Source organism: Manacus candei, unplaced genomic scaffold (assembly GCF_025592945.1).
Source record: "Manacus candei isolate 608988 ecotype Guabito, Panama unplaced genomic scaffold, ASM2559294v1 h1tg000095l, whole genome shotgun sequence".
Lineage (NCBI taxonomy): Eukaryota > Metazoa > Chordata > Aves > Passeriformes > Pipridae > Manacus > Manacus candei.
The window spans coordinates 267137-286437 of NW_026138143.1; the positions used below are offsets into that span (position 1 = coordinate 267137).

The 19301-nt window shown below is 35.8% G+C and overlaps 1 protein-coding gene across 4 annotated transcripts in view; it reads right to left on the bottom strand.

Moving 5' to 3' along the window:
• Nucleotides 1–19301, bottom strand: part of TPK1 (thiamin pyrophosphokinase 1) — a 300110-nt gene that overhangs the window by 262883 nt on the left and 17926 nt on the right. For 2 of the 4 annotated variants that reach the window (XM_051768529.1, XM_051768524.1), the window contains exon 1: nucleotides 7543–7672. The exons of the other annotated variants lie outside the window; for them this stretch is intronic. In XM_051768529.1, the coding sequence (XP_051624489.1) occupies nucleotides 7543–7657 (115 nt within the window). In that variant the 5' untranslated portion in view covers nucleotides 7658–7672. Of the gene's footprint in view, nucleotides 1–7542; nucleotides 7673–19301 lie in introns of those variants that run through there. 4 annotated transcript variants of the gene reach the window in all.

Sequence of the window (19301 nt, forward strand, 5' to 3'; positions counted from 1 at the left end):
AGCCTTCACTTCCACATCTAGTCCTACCTATTATGTGATATATCCTCCAGGTACCTCACAGGAGTGTCCTCTGTCCCTTCCCCAGCTAACTGCTCCCCACCCCAGCCTCCCCACTGCACACAGCTCTCCAGAGCAGAGCCCCTGGCACCAAACATTTCACCCTGCCCCAGCAGCCTCCAACCACCACCCAATTAGCATGTTTGGCTTCTGAAAAGGCAGCACTGACAGGAAGGCTGTAATTGGAAGGGGCAGCAGGCAGGAATTCAGTATATAGAAGGAAGAAGTGAAAAGTAATTTCATGTGGGTCCTGATGGAAGAGATGACAAGAGGGATATGATCATATGCAAAGAATTGGGTGTCTACAGATGAACAGCCTAATTTAACTCTCAGTAATAGATATTGTTATCTGAATAACAGCAGACTATCCATATAAAAACACTAAAAGACATGTGGGTGAGTGATTTATAGTAGTTTGCTATTTGGAAGTGTCTAAGAGACAACAGGAAATTCTGGTAATTAGGAGCTTACTAACAGTAAGATACTTTAGAACTGTGGCAAGCAGGGTGATAGATTTGAAGACCTGTTCATACTTCTGCCAAGTGTACAGTAGTTTGTTGCAGCTCACCATAGCAAAGTTTACCTTTTGCTAAGCAGATGTCAAGAAGACAAAACAGTATATTTGTTTGAGAGAGGAAGTGCAAAACCTGGCCCATGATCCACCTCCCATCCTCTTCCTAAACCACCTTCCAAGTATGTAGCTCTTCATGGAGCTTGGTTTACACAATGCAGTAACTCTTGGTGAGGGTTCTGAACAGAAATTTAATTTTCAGGTAACCCAATTCACTGCTTGGGCCAAACGTAATCTCCAGTTATGCAAAGAAACAAGAGACAGATGTCAAGTCAATAAAACTTAAAAAAAACCCTTAGGAAACTGTAGTTGCAATTCCCTGTTTCCTTAATAGAAGTCCTTGTACCCTGTCTATCAAAATATTATGGTCATACTGTATATGTTTGAAAACATAAAAACAGCCCAGATGGAGAAACAATAAACCAGTATCTACTTATTAGCTTCTGGTTTCATACATATAAAACATGCTAATAAAAAAATAAAATAAAGATATTGACACATCTTAAATAATGTTCTTACAAACTGGTAGAAGTACTGTGGGCTTGTACAGAGCCAGACTGTGACAGAGAGAGATAAATGTGAGTTGTTGAGCTTTTCAGTGAGCGCAGAAGCAGCCGCCTCTTTTAAGCTGAACTCTCCATCACACATGCATTTAAGATGTCTGATATTCCAGTGGAAATGTAATTTGATGTCTTTTGAAAACAACACTTCACTATGACTTTAAATTATTCCCCATAGGGGACCATTTTACTCCAATGCGCTTTGTTTACTAGCTCTGCTGCTTCCAGCAACCTGCTTGATAGATGCCAAAGATGAAGATGAGCTCTGTAATGCACATTTTTGGATGACTGAAGACAAAATTCTCTGCTTCTTGTCATAGCTTTCCAAATGATCATGACTCTTAAGGCATTCATTACTGTGTAGTAAAGCAATCTATATTTCTGTCAAATCCTGTTATTTACAATTTATGGAGAATAAAGATTAGAAAGGAGAGATACTTCACAAGGAACACTTTCTGCTCGAATTTTTATTCTCCCCAGTGACCTTGTTATCCCTCTCCTTAAGTGACAGAGATATCATTAACAAGTCGCCCACTTGGAAGCAGGAATGGTGATGGTGCAATGAAGTACTTGGATAGAAAAAATAAAAGTATTCTAGGATTATAGGAAAGGACAGCCTTTTGACAACAAGATAAACAATCAGTATATTTTTCTTCTTTCTTTGCGCGTTCATTCTGTATTATTATTGTTTTTTTAAAGTAGCAGCTATGAGCTCCACTGAAGATCAGTTTCACTGAAAGGGTACTTTCCAAGAACATAAGAACAGGTGTTTAAAGAGTTGATTACTAATTAGATCTAATTGCCAAAAGGAGAGAGGAGAAATGCAGATCACGTCACTGAAACAAAGTGCCACTTGCCATATATTTTGAATCATGCCAGCGACATAGACAGGAGTGAAACAAAAAGTAACTGCCTGATCATTAAAAACAGTCCAACCTTGAGACTACCAAGACAAACTCAGGTCATACTTCTCAAGCAACTGGTCAGGCACATAGCAAGTTCTAAGAACAAGAAACAAAGTAGTAATTTGAACAGTGCATGTTAATCCTACTGTTTCTAAACAAATGCCTCAACATCATCTAAACAAATGCCAAAACATCATAACTCAGCTATATTCACAACGACTGTCAATGGTCACCATTTTCAGGCCAGATTCTTCTTTTCTAAACAGAACCTTTTAGTCGTGCTTTCTTTATCTCAGGAAGGCAATACTAAGGTTTGTGATGGAACCAAAACTCCATTTATCAGAATAAATGATATGATGACAGATCTACTCAACATATCTTTACAAATAGGAACGTTTTCCCGCCACTTGTTTTTCTATTGAGAGTCCTCACTAAAAACAAATCAGCTTTCACACTTATTTTAATAAACTGCTGCAGTTTTTCTTTCTGTTTTAAGATGTATTTAAGGTCATGACTATTGTGGTTGAATGCAGACACACAAGTTGCACCAGATGAAGCTTAGATAGTCAGCATTAGTCTGTAAAGAGAGCTTAAAATTATTTGACATTTCAGTTATATGAAACATGGTAAATGTGTAAGATGTCAATAACAAAAGCACAGACCACAAAGTCACTGTGCAAAGAGCTCATATTATCTGCCTGATCTGCTCCTTTGTCAGAGTTCATGGCCAACACACAAATACTGGTAGAAGCTTTATACAAGGGCTCCCAAATGTTTTTGAGGGAAAATCAGCTGGGGAAGTCCAACCAAGCTGTATGGAAATAATCTCAAACCTGTTGTGCAACAACCAGAATCAAAAGAAAAACTTTTGTGATCTAGTTATCCCAGGGATCACTTCCATTTCCACTTAAGAAAGAACCACATTCTTCTCAGAATACAGATCAGTGCAGCTACACACACATACAAATTTAGGAACATCATGAATTTACTGAACTGGCACCTGACATTCTGGTGACAAATTGATTTATTTTTTACTATAATATATACACTGTATGCTTGTACACTACATCCCTAACCAGTGGAAGACTTTCAAGTCTGTTTTGTCAAAACAAAATACTGACTTTATTTTACTTCTAGACCGTTCCTGACTTACTCATGAACTACTTGTATTTATAAGCAAAGGTTGAGTCCAATAACCCTTCCCCATCACACACATCTTAAAAACAGAACTGCTATGACAAAGATAATTTGATCTCACCACTTCAGGCAACCAATTCTGTAATCTGTAATTTACTAGCCACCCCAATACACTGTGGTCCTTATTCCCTACAGTCCTCAAGAATCTCTCTTCTGTAATTCTTGGGAACTATTACACATCTGGCATCAGCCTGCTCTCTCTTCAGCAACAGGCTCTTTAGAGAATCAAGGATGACTTGAAACCTTTTCTCAGTCATTTTTGCTTACATAAAAACTGTAGTAAAATGAGATGCTGTTACTTTGAAGTAATGCTTGCAATCAAGATTTGTCTCAAATTCTGCACCTGTGAATGATTTGCAAGAAAAAAGTATTTTCTTCCTTAAAACGGCTCACATCTCATCATTAAAAGATTATGTAAACATTTTTTACAATTATTTTCCATATGCTTTTATTTAAAATTAGAACTCATGCATTATTAACTGATGAGTAAATACAGACTCATCTGCCTATTTTCATGAGAAAGGTTCCTCCTGTTTTTCCACCTGTTCATGCGCCCCCTTCCTCAGATTCTTCACTTTGCACAAGTTTTTCCTATACTAAAGTAAAAGTGGGCACAGAAATAATTCATGTCCCCAGAATATGCCATATAACCCTACTGGAACACATGACCCAGGAAAGTTTTCAAAACAAGGAAGAGAAAATGAGGATTGCTTTCAAAGACAGAAAGCAAACCACAAACAAACCACAACAAAAATGACAAATCCACCAAACCCCCCACAAAACCAACAAAAATATACACATACAAAACCCAAAAACAAAACAACACCAAAAAAATCAACCAACCAACCAACCAAAAACCCCTAAACAAAAGAAAAAAAAAAGAAAACTAGTAAGGAAGGAATGTTTGGAACCAAACTGTTCAGGCTCATTTGTGAGATTCTGTCATCTCAAACAGCAGTCTTAAGGAACTGGAGGATGTTTGAAATCTGGTGTTTGTCTTTTTTATCCCATAAAACACTACCCCTATAGATTTTTAGCAAGCCTAGGGCAGCCAAGATACTGAAGAGCTGTCACAATTCCCACATAATGCACAGCTGTGGGCACCAAATAAGGATAAACTTTGCTTAATACCACCAACTAACTGCATTAGGCCCCAGGGCTGTGTGATGCCTCCCAGCACCTCCAGGAAGCATATTCCAAGCACGAAAAAGGATTAGACAAACGTAAAAATGTTCAGTGATGTGGGTGAGTCCCTAGAAAACAAATGGGATGTGAGTTGAGTCAGGAAAGCTCACAAAGACACTGACAAGAAACTGGAGCCTAGTGCAAGGTGAAGGCACTTAGAAGTTTCAAGATGGAATATGACACTAGCTGGGAGGGAACATCCACACAGAGCCCTTCAGACGCTCTATCCTACCATGCCCTTGTTAGACCGAAGAGCTCTTGATGAGCTCTTCTCTTACAAACTTCTCTTACCAAGCTAAATCAATGCAGCTCTGAGTATTCCTTTATAAGTATGCTTCATATGCCTCATAGCATGCCTCATTTCTCAGTGCTCTTCTCAATTAGTATACACCAGAAATGGACATGGTATTAAGGACTGGAAGGAAAAACCAGATGTAGCAAAAGGTTTCCTTGCACAGAAATAGGCTCTGGCACAGAACTTCCTTGTGAATTCATGTTCACTAGAATCGTTGTTTCTACTTCAGTCCTACCTCTCTGTATTCAAACATTTTGTTTCTAGTTTTTACATTGGTTGGATTTCATTTTAATCACTTAACCCTACCTGTCTACAAGCAGTTCACCCAAAAATTCTGTACACCATACTTTTCCTTTTCATTGCTATTTCCCATTCCATCAATCTTTGTGTCCATAATCACTTGCAGTAATAATTTTGCATTTTCTTTCATTGCAGACAAAATATGACTATGCACAAAATCCTGCTAGACCTCCCAGGGAGCACTTGTATACTGCTGTACTTTGAGACCTGTCACACAATCACACTATCACCTATACAGATACACTATTCTAATTTTGTGCCACAACAGATTCTAAATCAAAAGTACCTTGACATGTGTCCTACAGAATCCTATGAACACTACATTGCTCCTATAAGTGCTCTATCCAAGCTCTAGTTCACTTGACAATACCTTTGTCCAGAGCCCCCAATGCTGGCCATTTTCTCAAAAGCATTTGGTTTAATTGTAGATTTAAGGCTGTAACTATTACCGAGGTACGTTTTGGTTTTTATCTATACACAACCTTACACATTTCTATTTGCCTTACAGAACATAACTATTTAGATTTATACCTTCAGAACTGAGTTAGTTTTATTAAGACTGTAAAAATGCCCCAAAAGTATGTCTAAAGAGGTACAAGTTGCATTACTAATATAGAAAATATACCTGAAACAGATTTGTTCAACAGAATAATTATCTGCTTTCTCTACTGCAAAATAGATCTTTAATTTAGAGAGAAAAAAAGTGGAAAGTGGGAAAATTGTAAAAAGGTCTAGAGGCTGCTTTTTACATTTTGGTTGCAAAAATTACATCATCTGAAACGGGTTTTGTAGGTCAAGCACCAAAAAGCTTCACTGATCAGAATTACCAAGGATTCGCAAGTTTTCTATAAAAGCCATTGTCCTTCTCATCAGAGGAATAATAAGCAAGGTTTGTTAAATCACCTAAACAGCACAGAAACATTCAAAAATGCTATTTCATAATTCTGCCTGTAAACAGTATTTGCAGCACTATAATATAGAATCTTCTGGTGCCCAGTGAGAGGACCAAAGGCAATCGGCATACACTGAAACACGGGAGGTTTCCTCTGAATATCAGGAAACACTTTTTCACTGTGAAGGGACTGAGCACTGGCACAGGTTGCCCAGGGAGGTGGTGGATTAGCCCTCCTTGGAGATACTCAAAAGCCGTTTGGAGATAGTCTTGGGCCACTGGCTGTAGGTGGCCCTGCTTAAGCAAAGGGGTTTGGATCACAGAACTCCCAGGGATCCATTTTAGGCTCAACCTTTCTGTGGTTCTGTGATATAAATGTCTTATCTACATTGAAAAAGGAACTATAATTAAAATTTAAAATGCAAAGAGTAATTTCCCTTCAGCAGACAGAAAAGACATATTTGCAACGACAGTTGATGGGGTTTTATAAGAGACTGACAGCATAAATTGGAGTATATGATTAAAAACTGGTGGTGTTACACTGTTTCATTCTGGTCGAACATCTGTTCTGCAGTTGGTTTATACATTTTGCTCAATTTCCAACCAGAATGTAGAATGAACAGAGTTTAAAAGATTGTTCTGAAAAACAGTGTGAACAGAGTCATGGTCAGCACATGAGGAAATATTACAATCACAGAATAAAACAGCAATCCCATGGACTCCTAGCAAAGTATAATTTTGATCTTATGGTTTCACAGTAATTTCCTATAGTAAAAAATCCCTCAGCTTGGTGTTATATGCCATCAGTTTGGCAATATTTTGAAATCATTCACCAAATAATGTAAGTTTATTGACTCTGCACTGTTAAGCAGAGAATGTCATATATCTCTTCCAAAGAAGCGATGAGTCCAGAGTTATATAAATTCAAAAATTAATACAAGTATATTGCAAAGGAAGCTCATGGGGATTTTTTTAGTTTATTTTAAAAGGTTGGCAAAATTTCTTTAGCTTTTAGTTTTAAGCAAACACTGCCAGGCTGAACAGGTCAAAGAAGGTTGAATAGAGTAATTGAGTACAGTTTAAGAACATGAGCAGTTTGTTCTTGCTGATAAATTAGACAGCTTCTCTGAATTACATTTCATGCTGTTTTCACACAACAGCTAATTTCCTCCTGCTAGTTCTAAAGTTACTTGGAACTGTATGTAATTAATTCCAACACCTTTCCTTTATCCTTCAAAAAGCATAAATTTTGTTTGCTTTACAGTTAGTTCCCCACATATTTTCTTTTCTTCCTCTGTGTTATAATATCATAAAAAATAATACACATCTGTGATAGAAGAAATGCATTAGCAGCATAATGCAAGTTCTAAAATGAATAAGATATATGATATTTTAATGATAAAAAAGTGCACATTCTTGTACTACAGAATACTCACGTCATTGCCAGCTCCAACAAATTGTTTTTCTTCTCATTTTCAATATATTTGGCAACTCAAAGTATTTTTCCCCTGTATTTGAAAAAAACACTGCAAAATGCTAACCTTTTTGTTTTGACAATTTACACTTTTACATCAACTCACTTTCAATTACTATGCAAATTGCAATATAAGTGGATCCAAAAATCAAGCTGGAGTTCTTCTGACTGAAAAAAAAATTAGGAAAAAAGAACAGGAGAGTAATTGTGATAAAGAACATTTATAAAGACTAAGGTTGCACAAATACAGTTTAATACAAAGATACAAATGAAACTCGCTTTTAGGGAGAATTATCTCTTTGGCATGGTAAGAGTAATACATAGCACAAGAGTAAAATATTCTTTAGTGGATGACTTAAAGTCCAAGTCCTTGAAAATGAAAAACAGTTTTTGCAGGGAAAAACAGCTAAGGCACATGCTTAAGTTGAAACAGAGGTTTAAGTTCTCCCGTATTCCCCAAGCCTTTCAGCACAGCTATGCCAAAAAACCTGATCATATTAGCTACTTTTGAAAGACGCCTCCAAGAACTTCATGCCTAATTCGCAGAATTCAACTATAATCTTTCCACTGACTTCAAAAGACTGTTTTTAATTATTGGGGATGGGTTTTTAAAAAAATGTATTTAAAATTATATTTAAATTGTAAATACACTCACCCAATAAAAAGCCTTACACTTACATGTACTTCTCACTTACAGGAGTCGAAATCAGCACTAACAGCAAGCTCATTTAACATTGTGTTAAGTCGTTAATTCTCCTACAGTGACTTTTTTAATGATGACAAAAATATGTATAATTTTGGTTTATAAGCTGGCAATACAATTCTCGTGATAAATAAAAAAGAGGAATTTCTGTTATGCTTGCAGTTACGATGATGCTAATATAATGTATTATCTTGCAATTTAAATTTCATGTGGACATTCCTCTAGCAAGGGAAGGTGTAGGTAAATCTTAAATCAGTTTCAAACAGACTGGATTATGAAGGTTCAAACAGATAGTCCCAAAACAAATGTAAATTGCTCTTTTTTCCTCCTCTCTTTACTGTTCTATTCAAGTGTACATTTTTTAATCTGTTTCAATAAATTTTTGATACTAAAAAATAAAAACAGCAAAGAAGAAAAAGAACTTAATTTTAGAGTCTATTAAGTCATTAAGAAGTATAATGCTTAAGAGCACTTGAAGAAATTCATTATTGCATCCTCACATTTCAACCAACTTTTCCAGGAGTGAATAGCTTTTCAATAACATCTGTTCACAGCAGTACTGAGCCATACCAGTATGTAGATATTTTTTTCTTTTACTTGCTCAAAATACAAAAAGAAAATTTCTAAGTTATTAAGTTGGGGGAAAAAAATATTTTTTTAAAAAGACAGAGGCAAGTATCCAGGTGAAGTTATTGGGAATTGTGTTCCCTTAAGTCAGACTGAATTTTCTCTCAGTGAAAGTACTTAGCAACTTAATTTTATGGTAGGATGAGTTTCACAGTTTGTTTTGCTATCTTCCCTGAGATATCTAGTTTCATATGACAGTTCTCAGGCCAAACACAACTGATGTAAAGTATTTTTGGCTAAAGCTATCTGAGGGCTTTGGCACAAAATCCAGGTGGAATGGATTTCTATAGTGTTAATTAAAAAAAAAAAAAAAAGTGCCACACTTCACAGCTACTCTGCTGAAGTGATTGTGTGAATACTCTTGACTCATCATAAAATAAGACAAAATTACTAATCTTAAGCCTTTTATGTATTTATTTCAAACCAATTTGCTTTCAGGTTTAAATTGCTATCGTTCTTACACTTAACATATATTTTTCCTGTTGACTTCAAAAGCCAGTCATATTAATTTTAACCCTAACCAGCACAGAAACTTTTCAAGGATACAGACGTCTTTTGAAAATAATGCATCTATACTAGTAGAGTTAATTATTACCTATAATTTAATAAAAATTGAATTGAAATGTCAGGTCCCAAATTACTGTTCAGTAGAAACTTTTCATATCTTATTTTGGACTGACCTCTGTTTCTCATTAAAGGTAGCATCCACTTCCCTGAGTGGAGCTACTCTGATTGTTTACATCAGGAAAGCAGAAGTAATTCAAATTTTTGGTTGCTGTTGCTCTTTCAAGAAGGAAGCAGTGTCAGCTGTGCACATGCCATCAGTGGTTCTGTGTGTGAGTATTAGGGTCTGCCAAGCACTCTGTAATTTTAAATGGGGCAGGTAGAGGAGAAAGAAAACAGAAAAATAAAATAAAATAAAAGGAAATATCTGAAACAACAACAGATCCAGTTGTGTTTAGAGCCTTCCAGCATCTGTTTGGAAGACTTCTATGTAGTCTTACTTACTACTTACTTACTTACTATCCATGTAGTTACACAGGATAATGCAATCAGAACACAGCCTACTGTTGTCAGAGGAACTTTACAGCAAAGAAAATTAAAATGCTACAGATGGACAACACAATTAAAAGAGATACAAGCAGTCAGTGAACCAAACAAAAACAGAGCGGCCAAGTTCAGAGGTTTTAATCCAAAGCACTGAATAATATTCCGGATGAAGTCACCATGAGATAGCTATGCAACAAATACGGCAAAAGACTCCTATTTTAATATCACAAATCTGTGATTTATTGATCCCTCACAGAATTTGATGGAGGAAGAGAGCTTTTTAATTAAAGGAAGCGATTAAGTGCAAATCCTTCCCAAGCCTTTCATGAAAATCTTGCTTCAGAGAGTGATTTGAAGAGCCATAGCAAGGCTGAGTCAGTATGCTTAGAAAGAAAAGGTGTACTCATAACAAGATTAGTTGCACTGAGTTAAGATACTATTGAAGATAAAGGCAATTTCTAGTTGTCATCAGGAAAGAATACTTTTTTCATTTGTAAAATTAGCAAAGCTACTATTATTATTCCTCTCAGAGAATTTTAGTGGATTTTAAATTACTCTAACATGTCTCTTTGTTTTACTCATTCTAATGAAAAAGAACTGAATCTTGTTTAAATGGAGCTATTTTTCCATAGCTGTAGCAGGGGAAAGTGTAATAGAAACAGATGACTGAATATTACCTCTTACTACAAGGTTATATCTTGGCACTGCAGAGAGGCCTTTTGTTAGAGAAGCTTAGTCAATTAAATATATCACTGATGTAACCTTCTTAATTTCAGGGAATGAGATGGAAATGTTTTTTTCATTAAGTTCCATTTTGTCATAAGTGAACCAATAACAAAAGAATTTAGCTTCATAATTTCTCATTCCTCTTAAAACAGCCATAACATGTTGGGATCTATGATTTTATTAATGAACTTTTCCTAAGTGTCCTCTTCCTCATTAGGTTTTTATTAATTTTACTTTAAACATATTTGTATATGTCTGTACTCTTTTTTCCCTTTCAATCTCATTGTTATTTATATAGCAATTGGCATAAAACATTAAAGCCAAAAATAACTCCAGAAACAAATTTCTTGATGTAGAAGCTCAAGCATGAAGAAGAAGAAATAAAAACAAAACAGAAAATTAAAACAGAAGTGATCTTAAGAAATTATTTATTAAGTCTGCTTAATAAAAGCCAGACACAAATACACCTAATGTGAAAAGATGACAGAAAGAACATAAATAGTAAACTGACTGAAACAAAAGCAACGTTCAGAAGCTTTATGAAGGAAAAGATATTATTGCAAAGGAATATGTCATAAAGCTGCACAGGATCTTACCACAAATTAAACAAAACAGGGATCAGTAGAAAGCGGCTAAAAAGGAAAAGAAATTGGCTAATTAGCAAATGATACTGATTTGTTTCAAAAGAACACGTACTAAACTGAAGAAAAGGTTACTAGTGCAGATCCTCAAGGATCAGTGCCAGGACTAATCTTAACATTTTAATAACTGTAGCATAAGACAAAGTTTACTAATGATGAAGTCAGAAGGCATCATCAACACAAAGACACAGATATCTCATGGAATTTAATGCATGGCTTCAAGACACAAAATAAAAATAGCATGAAACTTAATAGTACCAAAAGCAGGAGAAATGCATGTGTGGGGTCGGTCTAATAAAAAAACATGCTGTATGCTGGGAGCTCATGAACTGCTGAAGCACAATAAGTATGTAAATATGCTAACTAGTCACAAGATCACTACAAGTCACACAAAGACAACAAAGTTGTATAAGTAATAAATAAAATACAATTGCAAAAATTTTGTAGAAAAGATACAAAACTCCTGTAGAAGATTCCGTGCAGTAAAATGTCCACACGTGAATTAACTGGTATATGTTACCCATAAAAAGGGAAATTAGTTTCTAGTTATGAAAACAGTGATGTTTTGTAGTATCAGCCAAATAGGAGAGGGTAAAGGACAAAAACCACCTGCTGTTACATAAAAATGAAGACCTAGCTGAAAGCAAGAAAAGGATTACATTGTGTGAGATAAAAATTGTCAACCATTAGATGACCCACCCAAACGTTTTCATTCTTCTTACCTTTACCTTCTAGTTTACCAAGTCATTGTAAAACTTGCACTCACTACATATCCAGGGAAACACATTACTTAAAACCTTCATTAGTACCGTTTTTGTTTCCAAAACAGATGGCATTTGCAAAGTACACAACTGCCTGATCTGTATCTAGTTATGACACTATATAATCTAACACTAGATAATATAAAAGTTTAACTCCTTTTTTTCCCACTTGAGAATATATTTACTATACTGGGAACTATCAGGGGCAGTCTGAATCCAAACCAGTCAGTCAGGTAGAGTCCTGTGTTTCAACTCTGCAGACTGGGCTCTGTGAGGTGCTAGACTTCTAACCCATCTGCTTTTCCACACAAGGTCATGAGACTTTCCAAAATTGAGAGCAATAGAACAACCATTTACTAGCTTTATAGTGTCAGTCCCTCTACAGAGACACAAATCAAAAGTCAGTTTTGTTTCTTTCTTAAGGCCCAATATTGCATTCCACTGTTCAGGTGAACTCTCCATTAGCTGTCATTTCAGTGAGTTCTGAACAATAATTAAACCAAAGAGGGCATGATGCTCTGTCATGAATTCTCTCGAGATCTGCACTCAATACAGCTTTTTCCGTAGTTAATGTACAGTGTTGACACATAGTTATATTTACTTGGTTTTTACTGGAAGATTGGTTATCAAACAAGTTTTTATCACTCTGTTCTGCTGGGAAATTTGTATTACAAACTGTAATGCTCCGTGGCTCAAAATAAGCTTTTTTGTTTGGTTTGGTTTTTTTTAATATAAGTAGAATTCTGCCTGTTGCAGCAACTTTATTAAATTAATTTTTTCTTAGTTCGGGTAATAAAGTACGTACTCAGAAAACATACTGAACTCCCGAAAGTTAAATATCCACACTACTAGCCAGATTTGCTTTTGTTTCTGCATAGCTTTCATCTCTCAAGTAATAAAAAAATACCATCATTCATGGGGGTTCGGTTTTTTTGGTTGGTTGGTTGGTTGGTTGGTTTTTTTTTATTGTTTTGGGGTTTTTGGGGGGTAAGGTAGAGAAGAATCTAATCACTTCATCATTTTCCTCAGCACTTTGCCATAATCATCATCAATATAATTGTCTAGCATTTAGAAAGAGTTCTCCATTCAAGGCGCTCAAGTATTTTACAGAGCATCAAAGAGGAAAAGCTCTTCTGTTCTTTAGCTTGCTTTATGATGTGTTTTAGTTCCACAAGGAAGAGTTAACACATGAAATGAGGTCCATATGAAACATCGGAATAGTCAGATGCCTTTTAAGATCTCAAATACTGTGTACTTACTGATGACAAAAAAAATAAAAATAATAGTGACACAGTTCTAGTAACAAATCAAAATAATGCAATTCTTTGCTATGAAAATTATTCTGATAGGATTTTACTGATATCATAGAATCACGGAATATCCTGAGTTGGAAGGGACCCAACATAATTATTGAAGTCCAAGTCCTGGCCTTGCACAGGACACCCCAAGAGTCACAGCATGTGCCTGAGATCATTGTCCAAACACTTCTTGAACCCTTGTCAGGCTTGGTGCTATGACCACTTCCCTGAGGAGCCTGTTCCAGTGCCCAACCACCTTCTGGGTGAAGAACCTTTTTCTAATATCCAACCGAAACCTCCCTTGACACAACTTCAGGCCATTCCCTCAGGTCCTGTCACTGGTCACCAGAGGGAAGAGAACAGTGTCTGCCCCTCCTCTTCCCTTTGTGAAGAATCTGTAGAATGTTATTCCCCCAGTTAAGCCTGTACCTTTAGTTCTTTAGAAATTCAGTACTAGGTACTGAAAAAAACCCCAAACTTGTGAAGAGCGCAGAAATTGTACATGCATGAAATAACACTTCTCTTATTGTATCATTCAGCACCCAGTGACTACAAACTGAATCAAAGGGTGCATCCAGGCCTTTAATGACTGTACAATTTAATTGCAATCTGCACAAAAATTACTCCTTTTGCTCCAAACCTTCAATGCAAGAGTTTCATTTTATAGCCTCAGCTTTGGTATTAAAAAAAAAACCAAAACAAAACACCAAACCCAAAAACCAAAAAGCCCCACAAACATAAAATACTTGTCTTGGTTTGCCTTTTTTGGTAATAATTATGATTTTATAGGTTTTTACTATATTTTCTTTGTCTTCTCTTTTCCAAGCTAAAGTTCTAATCTATTTAGTCTCTTTGCATGGAAACACTTCATACCAGTGATAGTTCATCATTACCTATTTCTATAACTTTTTTTAACTCCAGATGTACAAAACTGCCTCTGTTTGCCCTATACAGTAAATTTGGTCTGATCCAGCTTTCATCTAACCCTGAGGCAAACAAAACTCTCACCAGGTTCAATGATCTTAAGTCAGGCTCTTAACTATCTTCATGCTGCAATACCTGTATTTGAAGTACCTTAATAACTGATTATAAACCTTAAAAAACCCCTAGGAAGTACACACTGGTGCTACCTTGAATGAGCACAACACTGGCAAAATTAGGGAGAAAATGCCAAGGCATATCATGTGAGAATCTGTCACTAGATACATCTTACTTAGTAAAAATTGTAATTATGCAGAGTTTGAAAGAATTACTTCCATCTTATAATTCAACATAATGTTTTTACAATGCACAATAATCTTCTGTATGCCAGGATTGTTCAGTAAACATATGAACATTAATATAAAAAGTATGCCTAACTAAATTACCTGATATTGTTTTACCTTCCTTTTTAAAGTACAGGTATAAACTACTGCTGTCTTAGATTTTAAATAAGGGTTGTGTTATTTATGAAAGTAGTCTTTCCTTGACTGTCAGGTTTTTTCTTGTCTTACAAAGAAATACAAGCAGACATTAAATTTAAAAAACATTGAAATTAAAATATTTCTGTAAGAAGCCCATGTATTTTATCATGTAGCACTAGGCTCTGAGTTAACAGAAGTAAAACGTGCAGCAGATAGAGCAAACTGGCACACTTGACAAAACATTTTTTTGTCTCAGAATAAATAATCATTAGTAAAACAAATTGTTCACAGGAAAGACGAGGTTAGATAAACATGCTTGTTTTCATAATCTCTGAAGCTGTTAAACTATTCCTAAGTCATGAATCTCCAACTGAGATATTTCACTGAGCAAGATTGTTCACTATTAAAGCATGAGCATGAGCAGTCACATTTGAAATAAAATATTTTAAGATAATTTAAATGAAAATGACTTGGTTAATCTTAGCTATAATTTAGGAACTTGTCTGAGAATTCAACTTCTTCTCCTAGTTTACAATACAGACATCTTTCAAAAATTTGCATATTTTCCCAGGACAAGGTAATCTTCTCTCAACTCAAGACTGACAGAAAATGCACAAAGTATCTGTGAACACAGGTGTTTATCTAACCTTATGCTTCCGAAAATGACTCCTAGTGAGTACAGCAGTTTTCTTAAGGGAGTGGGGGCAGAACTGATTTTCCAGAACTCCACAGGAGCAGACAATCTGCTTCTTTGGATTTACCAGGTGACAGGGAACCACCATTTTCTTGAGGTTTGTTTGATTTTCGTTTTTTTTTTATCTAAAAAATGCAATATGTTATATTTTTAGCAACAGAGTTCCATTAAGTACCACTTTAGATGAGGGGTTTTTTTTTTACTTCACCTGCATCTATGACACATATATGTGTTGTGCTAATAACTTGACTCCTTGGTCCTTGATCCCTCCCGAAATAACTTGCAAAAAAGAGCTAAAAGTGTAGTGAATAAATGTCTCAACAACATAACATCCCCAGCAGAACTAGACCCCCTGAAGTAGCACTGCACCTCCTCATAGGGCCTCCAGTCTTCCAATATCCACAGGTGACCTTGGTGGCATACTGCTAAAATAACTGGTATCTGAAAACCAAGAAGTATGTCACACTCTGTGATGCATCTTGTGTGCACACACCCACCCAATAGTCCCACTAAAGATGTTAAAGGAAGATGGCCAAACGTAATGTGGCAGTCTATCATAACTTCACTATATTTCTGCTATGTAATTTCAATGAAAGGAAGGGAATATGAAAGAGTATTCTAAAAGCTAAAACATATCTGCTTTGCAGCACCTGTTTCCTGTCTACACGGACTTATTCTTTCTGATGAATGCAACCAACACAAAGTGGAAATAAAATACTTACTAGGAGAAACAATCACTACACTCATCAGTTCTCCTGTAAAACCACCAATCACATCTGCTGTTTGCATATCAAAAGTGTATTGACAATTTCAATTTGGATTTAGAAATTAGCACTCAGTTATTTCATGGAAGCTGGGGTTTTTGGCTTTTTGTTTGTTTGGCTGTTGTTTGTTTGTTTGTTTGTTTTTTTAATGCCTACATCACCTCTAAACTCCTAAGCTCTTTCACCAATATGGAATACACAGATTTTTAGTGATGTCTGAAAAGATCACAAACTAGTAGTGTAAATTTTTATCAGTTGTCTTCGCAGCTTAATTCTTACAGAATTAAACCAATACAACAATAAAAATGTTAATTGAGAAAGTTTTCACAAAGATGCTGCAACCAATACAACTACATGCACGGGAAATTAATTCTGTAGATGATGTGTAAAAGATGGCTTATAAAGTTAACGAGATATTACTTAAGGCAAAAGAAACAATTAGACTATTAACAGTGAAGATAAAGCAAACATTTTGCCATCAAATGTAATGAAACTAATTAAAAGTGAAATGAAAATTAAGATAGGAATATGAAAACAAAATCAAACAAAATAAAAGGGCAGAGTTCAGAGGCTCAAAATCCAAACCAATGTATTTAAACACACAGTACCTATAAAGAGCCTGAATGGACCATTAGTTTATCATTTTTGCACATGCTAAAACTGAAAGATCCAGCCTCCTTTGGACATGGATTGGTCTGCTATTTAAGACTAGAAAGAGATTTTATGGGCACCAGAAACAAAACTAAAGGGCATGAATGTAATTGCAAAGAGAGCAAGTGCTGAAAAAGCAGTAAGCTGTGCTATGCAGTTAGGTAATCATTCTGAAAAATCTGTAATGTTTAAAAGGGAAGATTCTTCTCCAAGGAATGTTGCAGTCATATGCAAAAATAGAGCAAGTGAAATCTATAGCTATTAACTTGTATTGCTTCACAAAATACTTTTTTGGCACCAAAGAAGCATGACAGTTGCCATATTCAATTCTGCTTACACTACTAGTCTAATTCACATAACCTGATGAAAAAATGGGGTATTCAGACTTATCAAGACATTTTACCCTAACATTCTTTCCTAGTCAGTGCCATCACCAGTTGGGACTGCATATGAACACTTCAGTCCCCTTAATTCAGAAGGGCTTTTGTAAGACAACCAGACTACTGAATTAACTGTTAACTTTTAACCAAAGATTCAAGACTTTGGTTAACAATGCTAATGTGTTCCTGGCATACAGTCACTTGACAGCTTTCATGGATCTGTCTCCATTTTTTATTTTGCTTCCCAAGTATTTCTTTGTCATTTCTTTATTCTCTTTCAAAACTCTGAAGATTCTCTGATTACCCCTCTCCTCCTACTGTTCCTGAATGATCCTATTACTAGCATCACTATCAGATGATACCCTCCGCTCCTGGCTCCTCTCTGGCAGTATTGACATCTTGTGCTTTGCTCACAGATGTCCTGCAATGATTTCAGCCCAAAAGATCTATGAGCGACATTTGAATTTTCAATGCTTTCTGTTAAACCATCCCCCATTGGTGAAAACTTCAACTCACTATGTATTCTCCTTGAGAATTTCTCAAAATTTACCTGGTGTCACAATACCACAGACATGTATGGGCAATTAAGCAGTTTGCATGCTGTGATTACTATATACAGTGCTGACTAGAGCCATATCACCTTCACTTGGTGCTTCCTTTCTCTCTTTTCTCATAGTTTGAACTAGTACATGAACAGTTTTGAATAACAACTAGTCTACAGTCTATGCATTGATTACCACTAGCCTACGGCCTCATATTTCAGGACATATTTCAATGCAAATATAAGTTTTAATTTTGTTTCACACAGGCCTCATTAGTGTGTCTTAATAGCGCATTCCTCGTGCTCAGAAAAATATAACAAGATAATGTGGAATGTCTCAGGAAAATTTCCAGAAATAAGGAGAGACACAAAAAGAAAAGTAACAACAGAACATCCTAAAATCCATGTTCCCTAATTGCAGGACATGGTATTCAAGAAGATAACGATACCCTCTCCCGTCATTTAGAAGCATCCCTTGTTAATTTAGGCTTTGAACAACTTGGGGCATTGTCTGCATAACATGAAGCAAAACGGTAATATTGTATAAAATATAATTGCTTAATAATGAATTGTTGAATAGTGTGTTCTCAAGAGAAAAGGAATAAGCATTTTCCAAGTAATTACCTTTTTAATTCTGATTAGCCACCCTATACATCTACTCTGTATGTTACAATGACCAGGTTTGCATAGGATAAGGTCCCAGCCTTCAGAAGTAAGACAATTACCTTGCTAATCTGAATCGCATACAAATCACAACAATTACACTAACACTGAAAGGACACTAACCAGTACGTGCTGAATTCTGAGCCAGCAGGTAATGCCTACTCAATACAGAGCACTGATGCACAATGGCATAAGATGAGGTCCTCAAAGGAGTACTGCTGTAGCACCACGCCTCTCTGTACCAAGAGCACTGCCAGGATGTAACAGTCCTCCTCTTGCTCGCTCTGGGGCTATCTGCAGCACGGCATTGTATCCAGTATGCCCAAAGAGAGAATTTAAGGTGACTCAGGTGATAACAACTAAATAACTAACAATTGTAAAAATAATAATGTTACAACATATACTGTTTTTAAGCATGCATTCCGTTACATTTAATTTGAGTTATGCACACGTTTAAAACTCAGCAAACATAACAACCATGGAGAGCTCAAGTAGCTCTAGCAAATGGTCTGAAAGAAATACCTTAAAGGGCCATATCTGTTTTACTGCAATATAGTAGGAGATTCTATTCTCTCGTTTCCATACGAAGTATCAAAATATCGAAGAAGTTGTTACATTTACAGTGAGTTAATAAAAAAGACTACTTGAATTTAAAAAGAAATCACTTTGAAAGAAAATAAGGTTAAAATTGAGCAAGTTTATAATAAACTGTAATAGCAGAAGCATGATGAATGGAGGAATCTCCAGGACTATCTGGAGCTACAAGCACTGACCATATCTTTGTTGAATCACAGGCACTTCTCTGAGCATTGCACAGCACAAAACATATTTCCACATATCTCTTGATCTCTAGAAAGCGAGACAGTGAAAAGAGCAAGTCAATTTCTCAAATCTTAAGTTTGCTAGTGAGAAGCCCTGTACGTAACAGTTACCAAAATTTCAGTCCATAAATCAAATCAGGGT